At 43.1% G+C, this 21,407-nt stretch overlaps 1 protein-coding gene across 2 annotated transcripts in view; it reads left to right on the top strand.

Moving 5' to 3' along the window:
* IQCH (IQ motif containing H) overlaps nt 1–21,407 on the top strand; it is a 188,267-nt gene that overhangs the window by 162,597 nt on the left and 4,263 nt on the right. For both annotated transcript variants that reach the window (XM_074327525.2, XM_088797317.1), the window contains 4 exons: nt 4,639–4,809; nt 11,272–11,394; nt 17,679–17,740; nt 21,213–21,321. In XM_074327525.2, the coding sequence (XP_074183626.1) occupies nt 4,639–4,809; nt 11,272–11,394; nt 17,679–17,740; nt 21,213–21,321 (465 nt within the window). The remainder of the gene's footprint in view (nt 1–4,638; nt 4,810–11,271; nt 11,395–17,678; nt 17,741–21,212; nt 21,322–21,407) is intronic.

Raw genomic sequence — 21,407 nt, forward strand, 5'->3', positions numbered from 1 at the left:
TGTTCTGGAATGGCCATCAGAGCTGTCATCGTATTACCCTTTATGTCCTGAATGTCATCAAAATGTCTTTCTTTCAATATTTCCTTTATCTTCAGGTAAAGAAAGAAGTCATTGGGGGCCAGATCAGGTGACTAGGGAGGGTGTTCCAATACAGTTATTTGTTTACTAGATAAAAACTCCCTCACAGACAGTGCCCTGTGAGCTGGTGCATTGACATGATGCAAGAGCCATGAATTGCTGGTGAAAAGTTCAGGTCGTCCAACTTTTTCACAGACTTTTCAGCACTTCCAAATAGTAAACTTAGTTAACTGTTTGTCCAGTTGGTACAAATTCATAATGAATAATCCCTCTGATATCAAAAAAGGTTAGCAACATTGTTGCAATAAGTTCGCAAACTTGTCAGACTTCCTATGCCACAAATGTTAAGCCCCAGGTGACATTTTAAATTTTCTAGTAGCTTTGCTTAAAAATGTAACCGAAAAATAGATGAATGTAATATAAATAATGTGTATTATTTAATCCAGTGTAACTAAAATATTATCATTCAATGCGTAATCAATATAAAATAATATTAATGAGATATTTCACATTCGTTTTACCTCCTTTGCCTTCAAAATCTAGTGTGTATTTTACATTTACAGCACATCTCATTTGGACCAGCTGCATTGCAAGTGCTCCATACAGTGGAGATAATATTAGTGCAGATCTAGAACATACATGAAAATCCACATAATTGCACTGACCATATTTCTGGTAATATTAACAATAACTGTTAACATTTCATTATATGCTCATCTAGTCTTTTCTATGCAAAATATTATTTTTGCAAAGTTGAAGTCATATTGCCCATACGACTTTATATCCTTCTCTTGTTGTTTTGTACATCTTCCTACATCATCAAAAGTTATTCACAGTCATTATCTTTAGTGACAATAGCATAGACTATCCTGTGACTTGGATGAATCATAATCTTCTTAATCAATGCCCAAATGTTGGGCAGCTGCAATTTTTCAGCATTACAGGTAATGCTGAGATGAATATTTTTATGTTGCTTGTGCTTCTGAAGGTGTTGATGTAAATCTCTCTAGTGTTGTAGTCATTTTTAACAAAGTGAGTTTTGAATATCATCAATCAGTCAAACAACTATCAACAAGTGATTTATGACTGGGAGCACCTTGGTTTCTCATCCCACACCTTTGATACCTGGCTCCGTAACCTAGGGCAAACCACTTTGCGTCTCCTACCAGAGTCGCTCCATTTATAAAGTAAACTGATTGTATGAGATGATTTTTAAGGGTCTTTCCGGCTCTCACCTGCAGTGATGTTATCGTCTCAACCTCACATCTAATCAATTAACCTGTCAAGCTAGTCATACAGTCTTGCAAGTCATCTCAAAGCCACCTCCTAAACATTTCAGACTCCATCCACTTGCCCCGCTCCCCATGCACAGGGCCTGTGTACAGGCTGCCGTCATCACTCCTCTAACGGGTGATGGGCGTATCCAGTGCAAAGAGAGGCTAGGTTCTCAGGTTACCATTGAAGGCCAGAATCAAGACTAGGATTAACTGAGATAGCATGGGGCTGGCACCCAGGAGATAGATGCTCAGTGAATATTTGCTGCATTTGAATCTGAAACCAGCTTCTGGAGCCCCCCCCCCCCCCCCCGCCCGCCACAGACCCTGTCCTGAAAGTTGCCGAGGAGCTCACAGTGAGGCATCAGAGGTGCTGCAGGCAGAGCCCTGCTCCAGACACTGGGTGGGAGGGAAGACAAAGACTAGGCAGCTTCCCCTAAAGGGATGACAGTCTAGGGGGAGACAGGACCCCCGTACACAAAACAAGCAGGCCTCAGGCAGTGTCTTCAATGACACCACCAGATGGAGAGCAGAACAATTATCTCAGCAATTCAGGCAAGCCTGCTACTGAGAAAAAGGCTGAAAGAAATTTGTTCTATTTCTTTTGAGGACCAAGGGGTTAGGAAAGCCTAGGGGAGCAGAAGTGGTTGGCTCGACAAGACCAGAGTTCTGGCCTGTGTTCTACGATCTTAGGCAAAACCCAGAAGCCACATTTTGATCGCAGCACCATCAGGGGTTAAAATAGAGACAGAGTAATACCAACCTTGCCCAAACCTAACCATCTACTGGATTCAGTTGTCGTTAGATCGAAATACCATGGTTCTGAACAGGGAAACAAACCAGTTACTAAATGGTGCAATCTAATAGCTAGACAGGCAACTGAAAATGTGTCCTAAGACCCTACTCCTCTTAAAGGAAATATCTTTTTTTTTCAATAATCATAAATAACATTTGTATTGAACTTTATTATGTGTAAGACAATTTTACGTGCATTTACTTCATTTTGTTTTCAAAATCCCATATGGTAAGTACCATCAGTTGCTCCTCTTACACTTATGGATACTGAGATGAAGGGAGTTAGAACAGTGGTTCGAGTTTACACGGTTTCTGAGGGCCCGATTCAGGCCTTCCAACTCCTCGGTTCTCGCTCTTTCCTCTATATGGTACGGCCTTCCCCTTAAAATCCTTATCACTAAAACATTAATAGTGACATAGACTTTAATCATGTTGGTTATATACATTTCCCTTTGATCGAGGACCCTGAAACACCAAAACAGACGTTGTAGAAAAAATGCCAGACATGCAAGAGCAGCACGTTCATTCTCTCGTATTAAGGGAAAGGAGCTGTCCCCGTCTGATTTGCATTTTATGCCGTGCAGCAGGAAATATTTAAGTTGACAAATAGGATATTTACCACTGCAACAGATACTTGGCAGTTAGTTTTTAACAATTGTTGCAAATGTGATTTATTTGCTATTATAAAAGGGTATTACTGTGCGAATATGACTCCTGAAATTAGCTTCAGTTTAGCAAGGGGCCTTGACAGCTTGACCTCTTAATATCCTTATAATGATGCCATTTACATTCAATGCTTACTCAAGTCACTCACTGCTAGATTTGTTTGAGAGGAGTCCACTCTAGGGCAGATGTATTATGTATTTTAACATACCGCGTTGATGTGTGGGGCACATGTAGGCCTTCTAAGAGGAAAAAAATGTTTAATCAAGTCTTCATGAAAATGTGTTCGTTTCCAACTTCCTACAGTGAAAATGCATTACTGCTAATTACAGCATACTCCAGAAATACAATACTTCATGTTTTCTCCACAAGACATTTCCATGGCGTGGATTATATTAAACAAGAACATGTTTTGATCCTCGGCAACTTTAGCTTTTAATTTGACTGAGAAAGTGGTGCAGGGTAAGGATTGGCTGGGTCAAGATCAGGGCCGCCTCGTCCAGCAAGAAATGGGAAGAGGGCGGACTGGAGTGAAATCCCAGCACCACCACTTCCTATCTGTGTGGACTTGGGTACCTCTCTGAACCTCTGTGTCCTCATCTATGACATGGATTGCTATTGTTTAGGCCGTTATAAAGATCTGAGATGTTTGTGATACACCTGGCACATTGTAGGTCCTTGAACCGAGGAGCCAGTCCTGTTTGTGTTGCTGGTCAAAGCTCAAAGGTCACCTGCTCCATGATGCAGCCCTGACTCCACTGGACAAATTCAGCCTTTCCTTTCTTTCTGCTTCAGTAATACTTTGTCCCATCCCTTTATTATATCATGCATTGCACTGTGTTGTGATTAATTGAATACGTATGTCTCTGTCTTCCCCCTCTTGATGGCAGGACCTGTGCTTATATGAACCTTTGACACTGGTGACTAACAATAATAGGACTTGAGCATTGCACTGAGGAGGATTCTGGGGTGCTTCTGGAGTCAGTGTGGGGTGGGGGGCAACAAGGGCAATTAGGGGTGCACGCCACCCATAGGACAGGGGAGGGGGAACACGTGACCCACTTTAGCCGGTTTAACACACAGTAGATGCTCAGTGAGTATCCGCCGAAGGAATTACTGGACATCACTCAGTTCTCTAGTAGCTTACAGGAACTCATAGTTTACGTATGTCTACTTCAAAGCATTTTAATTCTTATTGCCTCGTTGTATTCTTCCAATAACCCTGTGATGCAGCTTGGGTGGTGTCACTGTTTCCCAGTTGAGGATATTGTGACATCGTGCATTCCTGCACCCACCCTCATAGTAAAACGGTGCTGCAGCTAAGACTTACATGTCAACTGTAAGTTTCCCGTCAGCAATATATTAAAATTCCCTGAGAGCCCAGCACTGCTCTTTCTGAAATCAGGGCAAAATGCCTGTTTCTCATACTGACTCACTTTTCCCCCTCTGCTCCCTTTCAGTTTCCCACCCCCTGAAATTTCTGTCCAGTCTCGTTTCTCAGTAGAAAACATTGCACTGACCATCTCAGAAACGGCAAACCACAAGCAGAAAAACCGAAGTCCACAGGAGCCTTTTGGAACTGAGTATCTCCATTAGATTATCTTAGCCAGGAGTTCTCACTTGTATAACTTCCCACAAGCACCTTGAAACTTCTGATTACAGGCGGACTGGAGGCTCCATCCCTCATTGAATAAAACAGAAACAGAAGCAACACCATCCACACCGTGAAGTCACATGTTCACTCGTTCAGTAGGGTCTGGTGTGGTTTGGGCTGGTCAGGGTGGTTGGGCCCACAACCTCACCTGCACTTCTATGGCTCGTTTTACAGGTGTGGGCAACAGGCCTCGACGTCTCCTACAGTGACCAGCTGGCCCTGACTCAGCTCACCTTATACCTGACCGACGGCCATCTGGATTGCAGGTTCAGCACCCTTAAGGTGCCCTGCTTTGTTCCCAAGAAAGAGAAGAAAATGAGCCAGCTCGCAGCCCTGTCAGTGCCGGTAAGCGCCAGAAGCTTTCTGATTCTCCCTGGGGTTCAGCCACACTCAGCCGCCACATACTGATTCTGGGGACATGCCAGACTCGTTGAGTAGAGGGAGGAAAGAACCTCAGGCAAGTCACTTAGCCTCCTCGAAATGGGTTTCTGACATATGAATGCACTGGTCAGAAGAAAGGGGAGAGGGCATTCCCAGAAGAGGAAGGCCGAGGTGGAAGCCTGAGAGAGCGTGGCGTTTTCTGGGGTGCATCTCTTTGGTGTTCCCCTCGGTTCTCTTCTCAACTCACTTCCCTGGGCAAGCACATCCACACCCACTGCTTCAATTACCAGCAACTGCTGACTAAACCCATATTTTGTTGTTGTTGTTGAGCTTCAGACTCCTGGACCCAATATTGTACAGAACTTCTCCATCGAGTGCTCAGGGTCAAACTATCCAAAACTGCATGCGTCGTCCCCCTTCCCTATACTTCCTTTTGGTGGGTCAGGCCAGAGGCTGATCGGACACCCCCTACGCCCACATCCAGTCAGCAGCCAGCTCACGTTGATGCAAGCTACTACGTGAAATGCCTCAAGTCCGACCCCTCCTCTCCCTCCTTGAAGACAGCGCCTTAGTTTCGGCTTTCATCGTCTCACCCTGGTATTGTAATAGCCTCTCACTAAGATTCCCTGCCTCCTAGCTCTCCTTCAGCCTAAACGAACATGCAGTCAAGGTGGTCAAGGTGAAACACAAACCTGAGCATGTCGCTCCCCTGCTTCTGAGTTTGAAATGGCTCCTGTCATCTGCAGGAAAACCCAACTTCCCGGGCGGAGCTCCTGAGGCCCCTCATGAACCGCCTCTGCCCGCAGCCCCCATCTCCCATCGCCTCTCTAGCCCATCACTAGGGTGGCTGAGGTTTACCAACCTCAGAACCCCGGGTAACAGTGGGCTAGGTCGGTCATGCGGAAGGAGAACGAAGGTAGAGGGCCCCTCATGTAGGTGGGATGTGAGAGGGGTGGGGCTCTCTGGCCATAGCTGCTCTGACAGCTGCCAGAAGCTTTCTTCTGCCTGGTGCCACGGTGGGCTTCATACCCTTTCTAAAAGGGAAGCTCTACTTGAGATCCAAATATATCAACCAGGTAAAAGAGGAATTCCACTGGTTAACAGGACCCCACACTGGTGCCCTAGAGGTACCTTTTCCAAGCAGTATCTCCTGGCTCTCTGCTGAACCTCTTTGGGTCCAAAAAATGCCTCTGGATTTAAAGAACCCTAGTTTGACTCTGCCCAGGGTCCCCACACGCACCTTCCTTGGCTGGAACTCAGAGTACATTTGGGTAGGCAGCCTGGACATGGTCTTGGGAGACTCAGGCAGTGGCCTGTTCCTCCTCAATCCACTTGTCCTGTGAGGTATCCTGGCTCACAGAAATCCCCTTCATCTCTTTGCTTCTTGAGAAATAGAGTTGGAGTGGGGGGGGGGGGGGAGCAGACCCACTTTAATTAGGTCCCAGGACCTTGCTGAGAATCTCCCAGATCGGACCCCATCTGTGGCCTCCATCCTCACCAAAGGGACCTATAGGAACCTAAGTTCAATGCTAGAGGGAGGGACAGCAGAAAAGTGGGAGCCCTTCTGGCTTAGCAAACCTAACTCCATGCCATTTCTAAAAGAAAGCTGGAAGCTGAGTTAGTATTCAATACGAGACTTCCAAAGACAATTTGCTGCATTTAAGCATGTTGCTTCAGAAGGCCGTAAGCAGAAGTTGTACTTATAATTAGAAGCACTCTCCCATTTTCCCCATCTTGCCTATAGGTTTCAATCCTAGCTACAGGCAACATACGGGAATTCTCCTGTGATCAAGAGTCTTAAACACTTTTAGGAATTGCCTGCACTCAAGGGGAAAGCATTATGATCTTCAATAATTCAAATGTCTCTACAATCACCGAAGAAAAGCTGTGCAGGTTTCCTGATGTAGGGAAAAACTGAAAGTGCTTTTGGTTTTAGGAAGATAAATGGATGTTCTCCTGGCACCACTGTGCGTGTGCGTGCACGCACATGCTCCCATACACGCGTGCACATGTGATAGGCGATTTTGAAAGGAAGCGTACACACTTGCACACACAGTACAATTTACAACCAACCTGAAGCTTCCTGAACAAGTGCGAACAGACTGGGATGCCGTCAGGTTTACGATCAGTCAGTTGACAGCCCCCTTTGAAGACTGAAGAAAAAGGAACCAAACAGATGAAACCGCAATGATAATGAGAGTGCATCCAGAACTAACGCCTGTAAAATGCTTCATTTGGGCCTATTCCTTTAAACAATATGCTGTGCAGGGGGAAAGCAAAAACTTGTCTGGACTCTAAGAAGAGCTGTTGTCCCATGTCAGAAACAGGTGACAAAGAACTGTCATTTAGACCCATTTACCCCAGGTGCATGGGCTTCCAACGTCCTCCACAAATAACCACTGGAAGGCAGAAACTACATCGGAGGAGTCCCAGACACGCATGTTTTAGAAATGAAAAGGAGGCACCCAACAACTCTTAAACTTCTAAGTCACATTCTGTCAGGATGGGCCTAAATCGTTATCCATTTCTACCCATTTTTCCTCCTCCTCTCTCTCTGTGGCCCCTCCAAACCACAGTGGCGTAGGGGCCAAAAGTCACCGTCTTCGCCAACATCTTAAAACAACCCAAGTCATTTATAAGCATTTTTAACAGCACATGATCTGTAATGAATGATTAAGTAAAACCTTTTGTGTTAAATTACGTTAATAATGATTCTGTCTCCTGTAATTTATTATGAATTCTCAAATGCTTCGGGTTTGATTTTGATAGAATGCAACAGCAACGAAGTTTATGTGATGACTTTATTTTTAGAACTCCTTCTTTCAAGGCACACAGTTCCCCCACTACTGCTGCTACTGTAATTATGTACAAAACCAATCACTCATTAGAGTTAGGATACATTATCTTCTAGACAGATGAGGCTAAATAAGCAACACATTAATAATTCAGAGAGCAGTTCATTATGCATGTGGATGCCTGCTTCGTAACTGAAATAAGAACCTCATCAGCCTCTGCCAACCCTTAAACAATAGTTCTGTGTTATTGCAACCACATTCAAGTTTACGCTTGTTAAACTGCTACTTGGATTATTTTATCAAACATTCATTTATTTGTGGTCCCTCTACTGCCGAGAACAGATTTTGGAAGCTCCTTTTTTAAGTTAATGATTTGAGCAATGGGTGTTATTAATTCTCAGAATATTATAAACATGATTAATTTTCAGGCAGAGATTTATTACATAAGGATTTCAACTATGTCAACTGAAATGCATCACTGTCACAACAAGTATCATGGCGAAAATAGAATATGCTCCACACTTCGAGTGCTGGTGCTCAGAACTAAATCAATTTAAATTGTGGCTGAAGCAAAATTATATTCTCCAGTGAAAAGGAGTATTTCGAGCTTCTTTTATTTGGCTTGAAGCATTCTTGTTAGCTTGTGATTTAGAAAGGTAGTTTAATAAAACTAGACGTCTACCGGTAATATTTTGTCTTCTATTTTTTTCCCCCTCTTGTTTTACTAGAAAAGGCTAACCTCTGGAATTCCCACACATTCCCAATGTGGTCAGTGGGAATTCGGAGTGAAGAGCACTGGTCTGGAAGCCAAGGGTCGTGAATTCTGATCCTCCCTCTGCCTCAGTTTCCTCGTTTGTAGAATAAGGGAGGGCTAAGTGATTCCCAAGGCCTCTTGAGAGATTTGATTTTATGGGCCTTACAGAATGGAGCTCTGTCCCAAGCCTGGCCCAGGCCGCTTCATGTACAGTGGGGTGCTGGCGTGGGGGCGGAATGTGCTGTAAGGGAACACAGGAAGGGCCCATCCCTCCATACCATAGCCTTCCATCGAAAGGGCTTTTTCTTGTAGCATCTTTCAGAAAGGAGTAATATTGTTGTGACAGGTTACATCCTAAGTCCTCATCAGCCACCACCTATCAGTTAATACTTTCAGCAAAAATCACCTAGAAGTTAATTCAGCAAGTTTTTACTAAATAACTGCTTTGTGCCAGATACTCTACGAAGCCCAGAGGATATAAGGATGAGTAGCAAAGACCTCCAAGTTTATTAAAGGGCACACACAGGCCAGCAGATAACTATAATGCATAGAATAATATGATAGTTACATCCAAAATGTATCGAGTCTTGACTCCATGCCAGGTACTTTAATGAAGTGCTTTAGGTGAATCTTTAGACAACCCAATATATTAGGCAGGTACTGTTATTATGCTTGTTTTAAGATAAGAAGACTGACGTTAAGAGATATTAAGAAACCTGTGGAAGGTCATTCAGCAAGCAAGTGTGGAAGCCAGGATTTACGTCCAAGTCTGTCAGGCTTTAAAGCCAGTGTCTGACCATTGTAGTATCAACGTGCCTTGCACTTGGCTGAGAATCAATGATCCAGCCCCAGAAGAGAGCTTAAGCTCATTCCTGAGAAGTCTCTGGTTGAGGCCACAGAGAGCTCTTCTTCCAAGGGAGGATTCAACTCCCTGCATGGTGAGGTCGTTTCCAGGCATACTGCCATTGTCTACTGGCTTCTAATCTGCTCTGAGCTAGGTCAAGAGTGTAGTGAGCACTGAACAGGCCAGATGATCATGGAGGAGTCTTCTGATGCTATGAAATCCATTTAGATTGTGATGTCCTTGGCAAATCTAAATGGACTTCATAGCATCTGAAGAGTAGATTATACAAGTCAACCTTTTAAAAATGATGTTATCTGTTTGTATAATATTTTATACTTTAAACAGACATGAGTGTACTTGATCTCCATGATAACCTCAAGAAATAAAGAAGACCGGGGCTATCATACCCATTTTACAGATTAGGAAACTGAGGCTATGCAAAGTTAAGTAAGTTGCCTTATGAATCACAGATTCCTTATGAATCACAAGCTGAGGTCTGGGAGGAGGGGAAATTGCAATCTGTCTCTATAGAGAGGAAGAAACCTCAGGATAGCCTGTCCTTACTTGCTGTCAAGTAATACTGGACAGTACGCTCTTCTCCATGGTTTGGAGCCAAGATACAGAGCACTGAGCTGGACCCTGCTACTAGATGCCTGCCTACCTCTCTCCCTTACTGACTAGGGCCTGATCGTGGGTTTGCTAGTTTATACACTATGGCAGCATAAGACAAGTTTAGAAGACAAAAATAACCTTGGAATTATCTTGTGAATTCATGGTAATTACCATGCAATTACATGCTCAGTAATCACAATGGAATTCCAGAGTATTTACAGTTTACTTCCATATACAAAAGCTCAGGCATCTGGGCCTTGATTGTGAAGGCAGGAGCACGGCACGGTGATCTCAGAAATGGAGAGAGAACCTGAAATGTCATGATAATGTCAGGTCTTATGATCCAACAGCACTTCCCTTTCTTCTCCTATTCCTGGTTGCCCAGCACCTGCGGGTCCCCAAAGTTCAAAATCTGGGCCAGGCACCTTCAGTTTCTATGCCTGCAGGTTGGCCATGACCCTATATGCCATTCTCCAAATTTCCAGTTATCCAAGGACAAACATGGCTGGTTGGCAAAAGCAAATATCACATCTTACAAGACATACTACAAAACTTGCAGGATCCAGTACTTTCTTTCGTACATATTAAATTTGAAACGTTTTTAGGAAATATTATAATTGAAATACGTTAGGCCTACTGCAACCAATCTCTTTGGGGTAGCTCTCACTGATAGGCAAGCAAGAAAAAGAACAGGTGTTTCCCAAACAACGAAAGCAGTTGGAATAAAAATTCTAACATTGATCCTCTCGAGGAGTTGGACTACAGTTTGTGACTTGCTTCCAACGGGTACAGTATAGAAACGGGGAGAAGTATCTTTACAGCAAGAAACCTGGCAAAAACCACCGTAGCCAAGAGATCGAGACTGGGCTCATCACTCGTGTTGATACATGTACCCTTGATACAAGGTGATGAAAATGGCAGTTTACCGAGGTTGCCCTCCTCTCAAAAACACATTACCCCAGTCTAATCGTGAGAAAAACATCAGACAAAGCCAAGTTGAGGGACATTTTATAAAATAGCTGATCAGTACTCCTCAAAACTGTCAAGATCATCAAAAACAAGGAAAGTGAAACACTGTTACAGCCCAGAAGAACCTAAGGAGACACAACAACTAAATACAGTGCGGTACATTGGATGGGATCCTGGTAAAGAAAAAGGGGGGAACTTAGGGGATAACTAGTGAAATGGAAACATAGTATAGACTTAATAGTAATGTAGCAATTTGGTTCCTTAAGTGTGACAAGCGTACCACAGAAATGTACGATGTTAACTATAGGGGAACTAGATATGGAGTATACAGGAACTCTCTGTATTTCTGTATTAGCTTTGCAGCTTTTCTGTCAATTTACAACTATTCTAAAATCAAAAGTTTGTTTAAATATGTTGTGAAGAGTCTTACATTCGGTTGTGGTCTTTTCCAGTCACAGGCCACCCATCGCTACGCAGTGATGAGCACCCAGCTGAGACACAACAATCTCTCACTGGTTTTCCACTACGTTTTCCTCCAGATGTGCAAGGCCCATGGCATTGGCTATGACATTCAGGTACAGAGGTCACAGTGGGTCAAGGTTGGACCATATATAAGCCTGTGGGCAATCTAGGCAGCTAATAATTTGAGGCCCCTTCAAACATACGCGTTACACATTAGTTTGACATGTATTTAGAAGAAGGATAATAAGCACCGCTTGGGGAAGGTTAGAAAAGCAGCTTGGTCCTGGGACATTCAACTCTATCCCCCAATTGTACACCCACCTTGGTAAAGCAAAAGCCCTATCGCTCATCAGACTTAGGAGGAATTGGGGGGCCATCTCTGGATCCTGAAGCATGCCCTTAGCTCCCTGACCCCACCCAAAGTTGCTTATCCGTTACGATCCTCTGTCTTAGTCAGCTCAGGCTGCCATAACAAACACCACAGACGAGGTAGCTTAAACACAGAGATTTATTTCTCACAGTTCTGGAGACTGGAAAGTCCAAGGAGAAGGTGCTGGCTAAGTCGGTTCCTAGTGAGGACTCTCTTCCTGGCTTGCAGAGGGCCACCTTCTCATTGTGTCCTAACGTGGCAAGGGATAGGGCGAGCTCTGGGGGGTCTGTAACCTAAGGACACCAGTTCTATCGGAACAGGGCTTCACCTGATGACCTCATTTACCCCTCATCACCTCCTTAAAAGCCCTAGTTCCAATACAGTCACAGCGGGGTTAGGGCTCCAACACATGTATTTGGGAGACACACACAATTCAGTCCATAGCTTTCTTCTACTTCCATTTAGTGGTTTCTTTCGAGAAAGAGTTCTGATTTTTAAAAGTGTTCCCTATTTTTGGTCTATGTCCAGTGATATGGATGGCCCCTGCCCAGCTGCTTCATCCTTAATGGAGCTAGATGGGAGCAAGCCGGCTGTAATATCTCCTGCCTAGACTAGAACCTCCATATGGTGCCTAGAGACTCATGTTACGCTGAGAAAGTTTCATGTTTTTGTACTTCGATTCAGATTTTCAAATCTCTGACGCTGATGACTATTCTAAGACCTGACTGACCCATACGCTTGCACTTGTGGAAGACCCATTTCCACATCACATCAAACACATTAACATATATTCACCTGTCACATAAAGTGAAATTTATGGATAATGACATAGAATTGGGCAATAACCAATTGATTGAGTGTTTCGATTTGCAGACATTTAGGGCTACATTTATCAAGTTTTATTTTTTATACTTGAGAATACAGTTTTTCAGGGGTCAAATCTTTTCAGAGGCCCCTAAAAAGCATATAGACCTTAGCTTAGGCACAAGGCCAAGAGTGAGTAGAATGGCCTGCCTGACACTTGGCAATCTCCACCACACTGCAGGGCACTCACTGTTCAGGGTGCATAAGGCCCTTTGGTTAGATTGGTTTGTGCTGTTTGCAAACATGTATAATGCAGCTCATATTCCCTTGCAAATTACATTAAAATTGGTAAAATATAGAAAGAATGAGAAAAGCCAGACTGAACTGATTTACCTGAAATTAATTGTTGCATCTGCTCAACACAATCCCTTTGGAATTAAGTAGTTTTTAGCCCCAAACCGACTAGACTGAAACACTTCCATGTACCAGAAGGTGGCTAAACCTAACTCAGCTTTATCTGAATCTATTTATTTTCTTTTCTTCTAAAATATCAAAGCAGAACAAGCTCTATGAATAGGCATATGTGGCAGGGGAAGTCTCCTGCCTAAAAGAAAACATACGCCATAACTTTCTATTGCCTGAAATTATTATTAGAGATTTATTTATTTGACTAAAGGCTTTCTACTTGATTGAAGTTCTAGTACTCCTGGGAAAAATAAGGCACCAAATTTTATAAGTTATTTATACCTTCGTGGTTCTGAGTTGATCAGATTCACTTCCAAGAACAAATTTGAGTGGGGGAAACAGACTCCCATGGCCCAGGGGAAACAGTGGACGGTACAGGGGAAGGAGTTCCGTTGAGGGTGAGAAGAACTACAGAAAGGGTCAGAGAGGCACTGAAGACGCAGCTCTGCCTCCAGGGCACATGTGCTGAACAACTTATAAAGGATGAGAGATGAAATGGGAGAGAAAGAGAAATATGGATTGGGGGCAATGGAGTGATAGAACAATATGAAAAGAACAAAATAACAGAAGAAGAGAGAGGATAAAATCCAGAGACTAGAAGAATCCATTTTTTAAAATGAGAAGGAGGGGATAAACAGAAAGAAAAAGAGCAAATAATAAACAGAAGTACAAGAAGAAAGAAAGATAGAAGAAGAAATGGAGCCCTAAAAACCTGAGGTGAGCGAAAGGAGTCGTGTGACTACTTGGAAAATTTGGAAATTCTTCAATAGCATCCTCGCTCTGGTTTTCCAAACATGGGTTCTCATGTTTTCAGACCCCAGGGTCCTTCCCTGGTCAGAGCTGTGCCCTTATTTTCTTAATTGCCTGTCTCAGAGAGGCAGGTAGATGACCCAGCATTTACAGAGCACCTATTATACACTGGCCCTATTACTTCATTATCTCTTTAATCTTATCTCTCCTGTAAGAAGCCATTATTTCTACACATCACACTGAGGAGATTAGGCTCAAAGAGGTTAAGCACTTCCCCAAATCACACAGCCAGGCATTCTGTGGAACTGACATTTGAATCCGTAATTGTCCATAAAGTCAAACATGATTCTTTTTCTTACACCAAGCTGTCCTCTACACACCTTTTCCTCCCCAAGGGCCCTGTATATTCTAAAATATTATCACCAACCCAATCCAAGAATCCTGGGAACCATTTCAAATAAAATATTCTACCTAGTTCCCCCTAACGTATTCCTCAGCTAAAGAAGCACAAACTTGTCCATACCCCCCCATGACTATCTCTACCTTGCAAAAGGACAAAAAAAAAAAAAAAAAGCTATGCTTAACAATTAACTTCTCTAAACTTTTATAGCCTCCTTGAGTTATGCTGCATCTAAAAGGAAGACCAGGGTCACCTCTGCTACCTGCTCCCATTCTTGCTCAAATTTAATGTGGGTGTTCTTTCTAGAAAAGAAAGCAATATTAACAATACAGCATTGTCAGTGCTACCAAAAGGAGAGTCCTAAAAAGTCATTATTCTGAACATTATGTTTTTCTTCCCATTATTATCACAGAATTTTAAATGATGTTTCTTGTCCAACATCTCAGGGAGAAACAAAAAGGGAAATGAGATCACCCTATGAGTTTATTTTTCCTTGCTACATATTGGAAGGAAGCGTTGCTGAGCTTGTAAGCAACTTAGTGGGTCCCATTCCTGGTATCTCTGTAATGCTACAAAATACCCCCACTGATTTCCTAATGAAATGAAGTTGCAATGAAAGCCATATGGAGGGAAGTGTCATGTTTACAGCCTGTGACAGCGTGGGGCAGGGCTGGTCTCACACATACGTAGGCAGTGTGCCATGATCCTAAATCGCTCCACACCCGCCAGCAATCGTTTCCTCAGGCGAGGATATTGCCATGCTGGCAATCATTAGTGCCGTTCAAAATATTCCGATTCTCCTCCTTCCAGGCACATAACACAAACACACTCGGCCCTCTCTCTGCAGCCTGGTGTAGCCAAGTAACTTGGTTCGGCCAGTGAGATATGAACAAAAGTGCTAGATGTCCTTTCTCTGTCGAAACTTTTAAGAGCCACTTCCTGAGTTGCCATATCCTTTTCCGGCCTTGGAAATCATGGAAGCACATTGAGATGGAGCCGCCTTCCCCCTGGGTCCCTGAGTGTCACCAACAGTGACCGGAGACCCATGCCAACCCACGTGGGAAATGGAGCATAAGCATGAACCACATGTTGGTTGTTATAAACAACTAAGAATTGTTTGCTTTTTTTTTTTTAATTACTGCAGCAGAACTTCTCCCACCTGACTGATTCAGAAATCAGTATCAAGAAAAGAATGCTCCCCAAACAGAAAACTAATATTATCATTTCAACATGTAATGAGTATACAGTTATTGAGATAATTTACTTTGTTTGTACTAAGTCTTTGAAAGTTATAGCACATCTCGATTTCGACTGCTGATATTTCCAGTTCTCCGTCACCCCGTGTGGCAAGGGGCTACCGTGCAGGACAGCACAGTATAGAATGTAAGACACCAGACCGATGAACTAATCAGTGGTTCTCGGCCCTGGCTGCCTGTTAGAATGAGCTGAGTGAGGAGCTTTACAAAGTGCATCGGCCGGGGCAGGGCTGGGATTACGGTGAGGGAAGTGAGGCACTTACTCAGAGCACAAAATTTAAGGGAGCGCGCATGCACACACAACCATTAGTAATAAAGACAAATAATATTGTAATGCAATGTGCTAAAAACAAAAACTCATGCAGAAAATCCATGATGAGCAAAATATCAACATTTTATATTAAAATGTACTAATTGTTTCCTTTGCCTCGGGTTCCAATATGGCACTGTACCCAGGGCCCACTCCAGACCAACTATTAAATAATAACTAATAAATCAGTGTTTCTGGAGGTGGAACCCAGGCATTATGTATTGTAAATTACTCAGATGATTCTAATGTGCAGAGAGCACTATCTGTGCTAATGCCCCGATTTCCTGATACAAGGGGGACTTAGCAGGCAGTCACAATTCTAGCATGTAATATCTTTTACCAAATCCCCAAAACGTCATATTCTCTTTGTATTTCCAGAGATGAGAAGTTCACAACTTCATGGGGCAGCCATTTCCACTATCGTACAACTCCAGTGTTAACTCTTATTTATTTGGAGAAAACTGTTAAAAGATAATTTTCAACAACAACAAAATAAAATAAAATCATGCCTCTCATACAGATACAAAATTAAACCCATGATAAAGATTTTATTTAACAGAGAAGAATTAGGCAGATGTTATAACCAATACCAAAAAGAATCCAAAAAAATTGGACATCTTTATAGATCAGGAATTTTGAAATGAATATGCAACTAGACACAAAACTGGTTTTGCCGCAGGGGAGCAGGAAAGGAAAATCAACTGAACCTCTACCAGACTGGACAGAATTTGTTGTCTCTCAGTCACCTCAACTTACAGAGCTGTAAAAATATCTCCCATAGAATCAAAGAAATAGGGTATGCCACAGACAACACACAGTTTTCCATTGAAGTACAAATTATTTTCCACACAACAAATTGCTTCTCTCTGTTTTTTTACCCATTGCTCTTAGAACAGTGGTTTTCAAATTTTGATGTGCACGAGAATCGCTTATTAGGAATTGAGCTAAAAGGCAGATTCGCTCCCAGTGTTCCTGAGCGTGGATGCTGCCCGTGCAAATGCCTTTTTAACACGCACACCAGAAGATTCTGATGCAGGTATTTTGAGGATCTGACTTCTAAGAACACCTTGTCCTAGCCACGAGGTAACAGGTGTTGTTGCGGTTGTGGAGAAAAGGGAAACTCGCGCACTGTTGGTGGGATTGTAAGTTGGTGCAGCCACTGTGGCAAAAAGCATGGAGGTGCCTCAAAAAATTAAAACTACAACTACCAGCAATATGATCCAGCAATTTCACTTCTGGGTATGAGTCCAAAGGAAACAAAATCACCATCTCAAAGAGATATCTGTACCTCCACGTTCACTGCAGCATTATTCAAAATAGCCAAGATATGGAAGCAACCTAAGTGTCCAACGAGGGATGACTAGGTAAGGAAGCTGTGGTGTACACATGTACAAGGGAATATTATTCAGCCGTGAGAAAGAAGGAAGTCCTGCCATTTGCGACAACATGGATAGACCTTGAGCACATTATGCTAAATGGGATAAGCCAGATAAAGACGAATATTCTATGATGTCATTTATATGTGGAATCAAAAAGCCAAACCCATAGAATGGTGGTTACAAGGGGCACGGGGAGAGGCGAGAACTGGAGATATACTGTCTAAGGGCACAAACGTTCACCTAGAAGAAGACTAAGTTCTGGAGATCTAATGCAACACTGGATTATATACTTCACAACTGCTCAAAGACTAGATCTCATGTGTTCTTATCACTACAGAGTCATAATTATGTGACATGCTAGAGGTCATAGCTAAGGGACAGTGGTCATCGTATTATAATATGTAAATATATCAAATCAACATGTTGTACACCTTCAACTTATACAGCGTTGTATGTAAATTATATTGCAATTTAAAAAAAAACACTGTCCTAGAACATATTTACTCCATAGTCTGGAGACAGCTTTTCCAAATGTGCTTCTTACAATATTTGCACGTAGTTCTTGATTTCAATACAAATCCGTCTGAGTGGTCTTAGTGTGGTACGTTTTCTTTGTTTCCAACATAATATGCTATTTCTCTTCTCCCCGTTTAAATTTTATAGGACAGACAAGGAACTGTTTTTATATTATATGAACACCTGAAGAGAGACAGGTTGGGAATGTTGTGAGTATAAAGTGTGTCTATGAGAGGTAATAAGCTGAGAAAATAGACTATAACCACTAACAAGAATGATGCCTCTCATACACTTTAACCAGCATGCTGATTTATTGGAAGCCTATCTTATTTTATTTAGATCTTCAAGTATTTCATAAAATGACTTTAGATGTGTCAGCTGGGGTTCATAAGTATAATTAATTATCCAAATTGATGAGTAAGAGGCTAGTTTCAACAACGTAGTACACTCAAACACACACACATACAAGGCACAACCAACCCGGCTGACGATGAGCCAGCTCGGATGGTGTGAAGGGGAAGGGAAGCTGGCATGCTTGGAAACGTGTTCCGGTGACTTTGACAAGGTGTTGCCCAAAAAGGCAGGGTTTGTAGCCCCTCCTCAGACCCAATTTTGGCCCTAATGCAGTCTTCTCAAGATACGTGTCTGCTGAGAAGAGTCCTGCCCAGGAGGCTTTTCTATGCTTCCCTGTGTCCTGCCGATTTCTCTCCAGGGTGTTTTGGGGAGCTAGCAATGTTGTCTCCTCATCTAAGACTCAGAACTATATAGCCACCATCTTGACTTGTGTCTTATTTCACACCTTGGAATATGGTGATTTGGTGCCTTTGAGTAATCCCATATCTCTCTTCCTTCTAAGAAAGATAGACGTCATAGATGGCATGGCCTCGGATCGAAACTTGCACACACAGTAAGATCTGGTCTCATAGAAAATTGACCGAGTAAGAGCCAGTTCCTCCATTAGCATAGATGTTCCTGAACAGCCTCTGTTTCTCCCCACTTGCTCAGTCTCCTCGACACTGGTCCCAAGAGGTACACAGGAAAACAGGCAAAGAAGCGCCCAGGACAGGTGTCGGCTCCCTATGCAAAGTGCAGTCCTTCGTTTCACCAAAGCGTTGTCAGTTATAACGGACCGTTATCCGTGCAGTGGATTCACCCTCATCAATTCCTTTGAATTTATGAGACGTTTTGGTTTCTTCCCCCTTTGGAGCTAGAATGTGGCTACAATTTAATCTAGTACTTACGGTCTTAAATGCTCTGACCACCTGGGAGGAGGAGAAGCGCGCTGTTGGAGCCTCCCCTCCAGTCCCAGCCTTTCCCCAAGGTCCCTCTAAACATACAAATCTTACTGGGTCACATTAAAAGAGCCCCTTCACTATTCATTTTAGGGTCTCGTCCCCACCCTTCTGCTATACTGCCGTGATAGCAACAGCAATGAGACCTCAGTCCATAACATCGCAACAAGCACACACTCATGTTATCCACCCAGATATTCACATCCAGGATGATGGTGGAGCCACAGGCTCCCCGGCACATGTGCAGGAGAGAAGCTGCCCTTTGCTTCCCAGTCTTATTCTATCCTTCCACTCCCCTCCCTGCCCTACCCAGACCTATGAATAAAATCCAAAAGCATTTAGCCAACTGTGCCAGACACAGTTCTAGGGGTTGGGCATACGAGGACGGTAATGAACCACAAGACAAGTCCCTGCCCTCATGAAGCTGCCATGGGGGTGAGAGGCACGCTCAGTAAGTAAACAAGTAAATATGACTTAGCATGTTACCTGCTGACAAGCCAGGAAAGGGGAGCAGGAGCTTACCAGTAACCAGAACACCAGAGATGAAGTATTTCCTATTTCACTCCCTCCAAATTTGTCACTTGGATGCCAAGGCTGTGGCAGGACATAGGCCACCAGGCAGTTACTAGGCCTGGGAGGACCAAGCACTCAACTGGATTTGAAGTTGGCAAGGTAGGGAATAAGAAATTTGTATTTTCCAGAGTTATGCCTCTAATTAAGCAGGTGAGGTTCAAGGCCCAAGTGTACTTCTGAGCTCAGGAATTCAGACAGTGTGTTAGTTAAGTACAAGAACTAGAAATCAGAACAAAGACATGAACTTCACGTTACCAGCACTGCCTGGCATGAAAGGTACACTGCAAAGGGCAAGCTGGGCTGGTACCGGAACTAGACAAACCCTGATGCATGGGGTGTGAGGCTGGAAGGGGCGCGTGCCCTTCAAGATGTTGAGGAGGGATGGCGAAAAAGACACGAATCCTTATGTGGACCCCTGCATTGTACACACACATGCGCGCACACACCTATAATTTATTTGAAGTATGGGTTGCAATCTTTAGTATAAATAAGAATCATGGGGACGGGGAGTCGTTTGGGGAAACTACACATTCCTGGATCCCAAACCCAAAGATTCTGATTTTGTTGATCTGGGGTAGAGCCCAGGAATCTGCTGTTTTAGAAGCAGCCAGGGTCTGATGCGTTCTGACCCTGCGGCAATAAGATACAAATCCCTTCTTTAAATGATTGACTCTGAAGTTGCCTTTGGCTGTTATTTATTCTCTTAAAAGAAGAGATACTAATGTTCAGTAGCTATAAGGGGTGGGGTGGGCAGTCCTTGGATTTGGGAAACGTAACTCAAAAAGTTTGGAAGCACCGATCTAGTCCAATTCCTTCATTTCAGAAATAAAGAAATGGAGACCCAGAGAGGTTAAGTAACTTCCCCCCGAGTCACAAAGTCAGTGGCAGGACAAAGAGCTCTGGTCTCAGTGTCTTGGGGCCTGGGAAACTGTCTACTCCTGCCCTGACCCAAGGGAAAGCCCAATCAGATCGGAGGGCAGCCATTCCAAAAGGTCTAAGCCTTAGACTCTCAGGTGACTTATTTTACAAGTAACACTAGGAAAGAAGTAATCCCAACGTTTTCCGCAGCTGCCTTAAGGGGCAGCTAGCTCTTTAGGTTCAACCCCTCAGGACAGAACAATTTTTTAAAAAATTAACCCATTCATTTAATCTTTTCTTTGCCTCGAATAAAGAAAGTTTGAAAAATAGCTAGAAAAAAACACCCTGGAGTTTTGTTCCTAAATTTAAAAACTTGCAATGACCTAGTTGTTTGGGAATGTTCACTGACCACAGTACAATTCTACAGGATGGCTTGTAAGTCATCTGCGAAATACTTAGAATGTGTGTTCAGCTTTATAAAGATTGCTGACCATGAATCGGGCACCTTCTCCTCTGAATGTGGATGGGTTGCACTCATAAGTAGCAGGAATCACTTGAATACATGAAATAGACAACAATACTGAGGGGCAGATGTGGACAAGGAAATTGTTAGGCATGAAGTATGCTTAGCAACAATTCTCTTACACTAACTTAAACAATTTTTTAAATGAGCTAATACTACTGTCCTAGCTCAGTGGTAGCCTTTTGCTAGGAATGACTGAACCCATTCCTATATTCTGCTAAGTTGATTAATAAAAAATATTTATTGCACAAATCCTTTTTGTTGACAAGTTAAAATGAAGCCTCATCCTTCATATCTCCCTGAAGATTGCCACCTTGTGAGATTGAAAATACTCATTAAATTCCATCACCAGACAGGCACAAATGAAAGGGTGATTGTTTTTAAGCATGTGGGGGGAAATGTTGGTAAACTCATTTGTTTGGATATCATTAACAGAACAATCGGTGAGGATCTCCAGGGGGTCCTCATGACCTTTGCTCGCAATCTCTTCATCATCCATCAAGAAATATCAGCACCTAATATGCAAGGCGAGACCAATTTTAAGGTGAGGTGTTAATTAACTAACGATCCTGGTTAATTTCTATACAAGGGCTGACAATACCTCATGCTGTATTGTAAACAAGTGCTAAA

This window comes from Rhinolophus sinicus, chromosome 3, assembly GCF_057876585.1.
Source record: "Rhinolophus sinicus isolate RSI-liver-muscle chromosome 3, RSI-T2T, whole genome shotgun sequence".
Lineage (NCBI taxonomy): Eukaryota > Metazoa > Chordata > Mammalia > Chiroptera > Rhinolophidae > Rhinolophus > Rhinolophus sinicus.